Source organism: Cetorhinus maximus, chromosome 7 (assembly GCF_964194155.1).
Source record: "Cetorhinus maximus chromosome 7, sCetMax3.hap1.1, whole genome shotgun sequence".
Taxonomy (NCBI): Eukaryota; Metazoa; Chordata; class Chondrichthyes; order Lamniformes; family Cetorhinidae; genus Cetorhinus; species Cetorhinus maximus.
In genome coordinates, this window is record NC_135885.1 from 99,598,157 (window position 1) to 99,606,238 (window position 8,082).

At 38.5% G+C, this 8,082-nt stretch overlaps 1 protein-coding gene across 2 annotated transcripts in view; it reads left to right on the forward strand.

Moving 5' to 3' along the window:
* The window catches only part of arglu1b (arginine and glutamate rich 1b), a 39,379-nt gene extending 34,118 nt beyond the window's left edge, over positions 1 to 5,261 (forward strand). For both annotated transcript variants that reach the window (XR_013577138.1, XM_078545887.1), the window contains exons 3-4: positions 322 to 405; positions 4,375 to 5,261. Coding sequence is in view for 1 of the 2 variants with exons in the window: in XM_078545887.1 (XP_078402013.1) it covers positions 322 to 405; positions 4,375 to 4,542 (252 nt within the window). In the remaining variant the exon portion in view is untranslated. The remainder of the gene's footprint in view (positions 1 to 321; positions 406 to 4,374) is intronic.
* Positions 5,262 to 8,082: the final 2,821 nt, after the last annotated feature.

The following is an 8,082-nucleotide window of genomic DNA, read 5'->3' on the forward strand; positions in this document are numbered from 1 at the left end:
TCTATTTTTTTTTATTTTTGTTAATGTAATTGGTAAAGTTTCTTTAGCAGTTGTATTATGTGTGGTTTAAAAAAATTAGTAATATCAGCAAGCCTGACGAAGGAGGGTTTGGGTCATTGCTGTTTGAGGGCTGGGGTGGGTTGGTTTAAACCCAGGAAGAATTTAACTAAGGGCAAAATAGTTCTCATGAATGGCAATAAAAAAGGTGGCTGTCTTGGGGATAGTCAGAGGAAGGAAAGTATACTAAGGGAAGGAGCAGCTAGTGTAGATGCAATCTTAAAATGATTTCTCTTTATTAACATCATATTGTCTCCTATTTAGGAGGAAGAACGAGCTAAACGAGAAGAACTTGAGCGAATATTGGAGGAAAATAATCGAAAAATAGCAGAAGCTCAAGCTAAATTGGTAGGCATTATTAAAATGATTATAGGATTGCTTTGTTTAATGCCTTAAATGTGGTTTCCTCTGTTTACATTAGACCATAGGGATATTAAACATCGAACAGAATCTTTGCATAATATGTCCTGATAAGATGAAACTAAGAATGGTATATTGGTTTTCGTTGGTAAAGATGAAAGTTCCAATAAATTAACCTCCACGTGCACAAGATATCGTCATTATCCTGTAAGGATAGGAGGGGGAATATATCTGTATACTTTGGTTAATTTGAGAAACGATGACAGATCTTGATCACATAGGAGTTATTACTTGGTTTTCCTTTCTTACAGTTACAATGCACTTGTGTATTTTTTTCACCACTTTTAAGTATCATCCACTCAGCCCAAAAGTGTGTGTCAGTATCAATGGCTCATAACTAGTACTGACTCTCATGGCATGTCTTCAGTCTTATAATCTTTGAATGAATTTCTGTGTTGGAAACCTCTGGGTTTGGTACAAATGTGTGCTTCACTGGAGGACCATCTTGACTATTAATACATCCAAAGTTCCAGTTCACTAGATAGACTGGAGAGTCTAATTTGACACATGGGCAACCCTATATTCCTCAGTAAGAAAGGGAATAATGTGCTCACAGCAAATTCTCAGGCATTCCTGTGTGCCAATCAGTTTTCAATTTTGGCTTGTGCAACCAAGAAGGTGGCATTGTGACTCTCATGCTCCCACACAGCTTCTCTCAACATCAATCACAAACTGAAATTAGTGCCAGCTCAAATCAAGTGACCAGAGTGCCCTGGTTGCTAAGTATTGTTTTTTTTTTTGCTTCTATCATACAGACTTTGCTGTTGTTGAAAACAGTTGACCTAGCATCAAACCAGGTCAACTCCTTCAAGTTCCTGAGCTAGTTTACTAACAGCACATGCTTAGCTCAAGGGGAAAGCTAGTTGAATGGCCCTCCTCCACTCCAGCCCAGCAACTTGCCAAAGGGGTCATTTAATAACACATTCTCATCCAAGATATAGTTATCTTCATATGCATGGGGCTTGCTCCTAACCACAGTATCAGCTCATCCATGGCCACGTTGTTTGATCTCAATTCTGTATTTACGCAGGCATTGCTTGAACCTTGTGCAAGTTTGGCTTTGCCCATCGGTTTGAAGTCATTTGCAAGTATCAATAGCCAATTTCTTTACTGTAATTTCTTTGACTAATGCCAATGATCTTCTTTGAATTATTATGGATGACATTGCCCAAACAGCAAAACAGTTATAATAGTAACAAATGGACTGATGAGATGAAGGAACCAGGACATCTGCTGGAGTATTATCTGGCTCTGATTAACTTAATCAAAAATGCCAAGTTTTTCGCCCACTTAACCAAGAATTGCTGAAGGGTTGAGCTGTTCAAGCTTGAACCTTTGCAGTCATCATGCTGTAACATTTCAGAGGATTTTCAAAAGGCTTAACAGTTTAGGAGCCAGTATGGCAGAGCCTCTAATGATACGGGATGGGGAAGACCTCTTTATAACAAAGATGTAATCCCCTTTAAGGGGAGTAGCAGCTTTTCCCTTGGGGCGCAACACCTATCAGAATGATCACTAGGGTTCCAGAGGATGCTCCTGTCATTTCTAACAGTAACCTCTGCCACAGTTCTACAGGAAAGGACTCGCATGTGAGTGCATCCAACTACTGTGTAGCAAATAGCTGCTAATTTTGCTGGCCTCCTGGATAAAGTCCAAAAGCATCCTTAAACAAGTTGTATTATACATTATCTACTGTCTTTGACAATAATCTTAATACTGTATCAAAGAACAAGTTGCAGAATGAAGCAAGTTTAAGGTGTTCCTTATGATGCTGTACAGGTACAGATGTCAAGCATTTATAAACTCATTCAGAACCCTTATTTTCTTCAGCACCGAAAAGTTAGATAGATGTCTAAAAAGTTAATAAATTTAAAATATTACTTCCACATGATCAAAAGTGATCGAAGTATTGTGTAATTCAGTGGCATGGTACATTCAACCTATCAGCCAGGCTCCCTAACCTATGATACTAGAAACTGAAACACTCTTTCCAGAGACAAAAACAAAAATACCCTGGAAAAACTCAGCAGGTCTGATAACATCTGCGGAGAGGAATACAGTTGACGTTTCGAGTCCGTATGACTCTTCATCAGAACCGCAGATGTTGTCAGACCTGCTGACCTGCAAAGGTATTTTTGTTTTTGTTTCAGATTTCCAGCATCTGCAGTATTTTGCTTTTATCTCTCTTTCCAGAGATCCTATTTCTTGGGACTTTACTTTTCAGCATCCTTCTTTCAGCACCCATATCTTTTATCTCTAGTATTTCTTGCCATGATGTTATTTGGCTCAGTGGTGACAGCCTCACCTCTGATTCCCAACCCTGAACTTGAACTTGCTTCAGTGCAGCATTGAACATGTACTGCACTTTGGAGGCAGTGTCTTTTCTTAGTACATCTGTTCAGGTAGATGTAAAAAAGATCCCAAAGGACAGAGTTGTTCTGGTATCGTGGTCAACATTTATCCCCTCAACTGACACCATGCATAACACTTAGTGGTCATTTATCTCATTGTTTGTGGGATCTTCTTGTGTGCAAATTGGCTGCTGCATTTCCCTATAAGGCAACGCTCAAGCACTTAAATTGGCTTTGGAAGTACTTGGGAAATAGAAGGGACACAAACAGTGCTAGGGTACATAAATGCTGGGTATTTCTACCCATTGAGTCAGGTTAAGCCTTGATTTAATCTCAAATTTTAAATAGGCTCAATTTATTGATACCTGTCCCTTAACCTGATGTCAAGTACAGAACATGGATCTGTTCAATACACTGATCTTAAAGGTATTATTCTTTTGTCCATCTGCCACTCAACCAACCAAAAGAATCAGAAACTTCAGGATTGTGGCTATTCTTGAAAACTTAGGGGTAAATAAAACAATGCTGTCTTGCCAACTATTTTACAGATGTGTCTCGATATCTTCGGATCTATTGCTCTTCCTAAAATGCTAGCTGCACTAGGTGCTATGACACATAACCACTGACTACCTTTCAATTATGGAAGGCACAGATTTGAGTGAAGGTTTTCTATATTCAATGGTGGATGCACCCTCATAAAAAGGAAGTACATTTATTGAATTGCTCCAAATTCTGAATGTAACTGAGGAAGGAATGCACGTACCTTTATCAGTGTGTCTTTGTTATCAAATGTCTCTGTTATAGACTTGCGCAGAACCTATCTTGTGACAATGTATGAAAGTCTAGCAGTAATCCAATATCTAGGATTCAGATAATTAATGACAATCAGTAAAGTTACTAGCATGTACAAATGTTTGTGGTTGTGAAGTATTCAACCTCCATTAGCCAGGGAGCTGCCTTTATTTTAAAAACCTGTATAATTGCATAAAGTAAAATAGCTACAATCATCTTTTTGAATAATTACTATATATACAAATTCTCTGAAAATTTGTTTTAATGTTCATGGAAATGTTGACCAGCATTGAATTAACAGTAACTTCCATTTATATAGTACGTTTAACTTGTAAAATATACCAAGGTGCTTCACACAGAAGTGTAATCATACAAAAAAAGACACTCAACCATAGAAGATGGTATTAGGACAGGTGACCAAAAGCTTGGTCAAAGAGGTAGGGTTGGAGGAGGGAATTCCAGAGCTTAGGACCTAGATATCTGAAGGCACAGCCGCCAGTGGTGAAGAAAATCAGGGATGCACAAGTGCCAAAATATGTTTGAATCTGACAGCCAAAAGACTAGCATCTAATACTCAGAATATTTCCTCTGAATATTTTTATTTAAATGCGTATTATAGAATTGAAGTAGTTTCAGAACAAGCTTGCCTGAGCTGCCATTATGAGCTAAACACAAAATGTCAACTTGTTTTCTATAAAGGAAGCAACTGTTGATTTTTAAACTATTGAATTACCTTTTTAATTATAATTTACAGGCTGAAGAGCAATTGAAAATTGTTGAAGAGCAAAGAAAAATCCATGAAGAAAGGATGAAGCTAGAGCAAGAAAGACAGCGTCAACAAAAGGAAGAACAAAAACTGATCCTGGGCAAGGGGAAGTCCAGGCCAAAGCTGTCCTTCTCACTGAAAAGCTCTGTTGGATAACTTTGTGCTTGTGTTCTTTTTTTAACCTTGTAGCTTCATGTTGAAGTGTTTTTGGAAAAGACAAAGTTCGAATGATCAGATGTGGGCTGTGCTCTACAACATTTCTTAGCAGAATGAGAAATGTGATTTTAAAACTGAAATTCAAACATCCTGTTTATCAGTACAATGGAACCCTGTATAGAGCATCTCTGATTTGCAGATGTAAAATGTTCTCGAGCAGAAATCATCCTCATCAGTTTTCTTCACAAATTGGCTTTAGTAGATTGGGACTTTGAAAGATTAAGGGGATCTTCACAGAGATGATCTAAAGATGGGTTCCGCTGTAGTTAACTTAGCAAACCCAATGTGATGTAAATGTTAAGTAGTATTGGGATGATGTAGTAATATCAACTGTAAATGAAGCAAATTAGCAATGGTGCCCATTTTAAATACATTTGATCTTAATCAAAATTGATAGCCCAACAAACCCTGAATTAACTGTGGAGTCTGTCTGTGGTGTGTTAACAAATACAATGCTATTGTCAGTAGAATGGCTCCTGACATTCACAGGTAAGGAAAATCACCACATTTCTGGGGGCACGGAGAATTATTGTCTGGACCTGCAGTACATATACCTCTTAATGTTCTGATTTGTTTTCATCATTTAGCAAAAGTTAGCCTGCTTTTTCCCCATATTGTAAATGTACAAACTACACAAATAAAATAAGATTTTAAATGCACTACAGCGCTGGTATATTATTACTAACCTTTTTATTTTTGAAAAACTTTGCTAAACAGATTGCAACTGCTGATCATATTGTATAGTTGAGTGTGTGCGAAAGTATGCATGCAAGATACTGGATGGATATTGTATGCATTTATACAATGCATTTAGCAAGTGCACATTATGACCAAATAATACAGGCATGTGGTGTGCTGTAACATCAGAATTAATGGTTGCTTTTACCACAGTCCTGCGACATCCATTGCTGTGGAAAGGCATATAAATTGAGTAATACAAGTGCTGATGATATTTGAGACCCATAATTCTGCTGTACATTGTTTCACTTTTCAATCACATGCTGTCTGTTCAGTGTCTGTTGCGCACATTACACTTCACCATAGGATTTGGATGACCACTTGAGTCTCAGCCTGCATTCCTCTGTGCACTAAGCTTGGGAACTTGGCGATAAAGAAATGCATGGTAGGAGATCATCATGTTACCAATTTGCCATTAATACCTTATTGGCTTTAATGCCATCAGTCATTTCCTTAAACTGTCTGAGAGTCTTAATTTACTCAATGCCCTGTTATCCATTTGTATAATTGCATAATGCAAGCATCCCTTTGTGGTTTGTATCAGAGAGTTGTGTCTTTCACAAATGTATTTCTTTAATCTTTTTGAAGCTGGACTGATTGAACACTTGGTAAAAGGAAACATTAAGCTATTTCATTATAAGAAAACGGAGCTGGAGTAAGCCATTTTGCCCTTCCAAGCTTGCTTCACCATTCAATAAGATCATTGCTGACCTTGAACCTCAAAGCCAGCACTTTCCCGTAACTTCCTTAGTACCCAAAATTCCACGTAATGAATATACTCTGACTAAGAATCCACGGCTCTGAGGAAGAGAATTCCAAAGATTCACAACACTTTAAGTGAAGAAATTTCTCCTCTCCTAGACTCTCCAGCCAGGAGAAACATTCTCTCCTCTGTTACCTTGTAGATGCCATAATTGCGTCACCTTGTGTGGTTTACTCGTGCTATTAGTGAGATTTAAACTGACTTGGCAAAGGAATGGAAATCAGGATGTTGCACTTGAAAGGAACAAGATGCACAAAGGATTGGGAGAGAGAACACTAGAGTAGAAAGTAGTAAGGTATTAGGTGGAGTCAGACTAAGTGTAAATACAGTAAGATCTAATTCAGGTTTACAGTGCATGTAAATACACAGAGCATGGTAAATAAGGTTGATGAGCTGCAGGTGCAAATATCCACATGGAAATATGATGCTGTGGCAATAATAGAGACCTGGCTCAAAAAGGGGCATACAGACAAGGAACAGGAGCAGCCCGTTCAGCCCCTTCAGCTTGCTCCACCATTTAATAAGATCATGGCTGATCTGATAGTAACCTGAAATCTGCATCCTATCACCCCCTTGCTTGCCAAGAATCTATCCACCTCAGCTTTAACAAAGACTCTGTTTCCACCATCTTTTCAGGAAGAGTTCCAAAGACTCACGACCCTCTGAGTGAACGAATTTCGCCTCATCTCTAAGGGGCAACCCCTTATTTTTGAACAGTGACCCCTAGTTCTAGATTCTCCCACAAGAGGAAGCATCCTCTCCAAACCCACCCTGTCAAGACCTCTCAGGATCTTATATGTTTCAATTAAGTTGCCTCTTACTCTCCTAAACTCCAGCAGCCAGACTGGGTATTAAATATTCCTGGACACAAGGTGTTCAGGAAAGATAGGTAAGGAAAGAAAGGAGGAGGGATAGCAGTACTGATTAAGTAGAATATTAGTGTTGAAAAAAGTGGATGTATTCTCAAGGCACCATCTAGTGTAAAGAAAGAGGATCCAATTTGCAGGGAAATTACAGAGATGTGTAAGAATTAGAGTAATTTTGATGAGGGACTTTAAGAGCAGAGAGGGAGAAAAGTTTCTGAAGTATGTTCAGGAGAAGTTCCTTGATCAGTATTTTCCAGGCGTAATGAGGAAGGAGGTATTGCTGGATCTGGTTCTGGGGAATGAGATGAATCATGTGAACTGTGTCAGTAGGGGGAACATTTAGGGAACAATAATCTCTGCATCCTAAGGTTTAGATTAGCAATGGAAGAAGACAATGAGCAATCTAGAGTAAAAGTACATAATTGGAGGAGGACCAATTTCATGTAGCCTTGTATAAATGTGGATTGTGGGTACCTCTATAGGTGCAACCAAATCACAGATGGTAACTTATGAGCTGCTTGGGCCTTTAAGCACTACACACTCCAGTAACTCCACAAACTTCTGAGTCAGGTGCAATGATATGTGAAATTCTGGACTCAGCAGCTGAAATAATTCGCATGCTGGCCTTAGCTGATCACTTACATTCCCTTATGTTGCTTTCTCAATTGCTTCCACATGCAACTTACTAATTGACTCCCATGGTGTGGATGTATCCTCTGGTGGTGCTACTATAGGAGTATGTGCAAGCTGCTATAAGGCGGTCGATTCAGTTTGTACTTTGGACTCAGCCATCACTTAAACAGCTAAAGGACCAGAAAAATAATATATTTTAGTCTTTTATGATGGTTTAGGATGACAGTAAGTCACCCATTGAAACAAGTTGGTGATGCTTTTCTACATTTAAAAAGGTACATAAATTAAATTTGTTGCTGTTTTTATATGGCAAGATATCTTAATTGTTATGCAGGTAATGTTGCACTGTTATGGCTGAGGAAATGAATATCAAGTAAGCAGAGAAAGATAAACAAAATACAATGCCAGCCATGACCATGAGGTGGCATCTAATCTCCCACTTCAGTTCTGGGATCTCCAAAAGTGTTATGTATAGCTTTC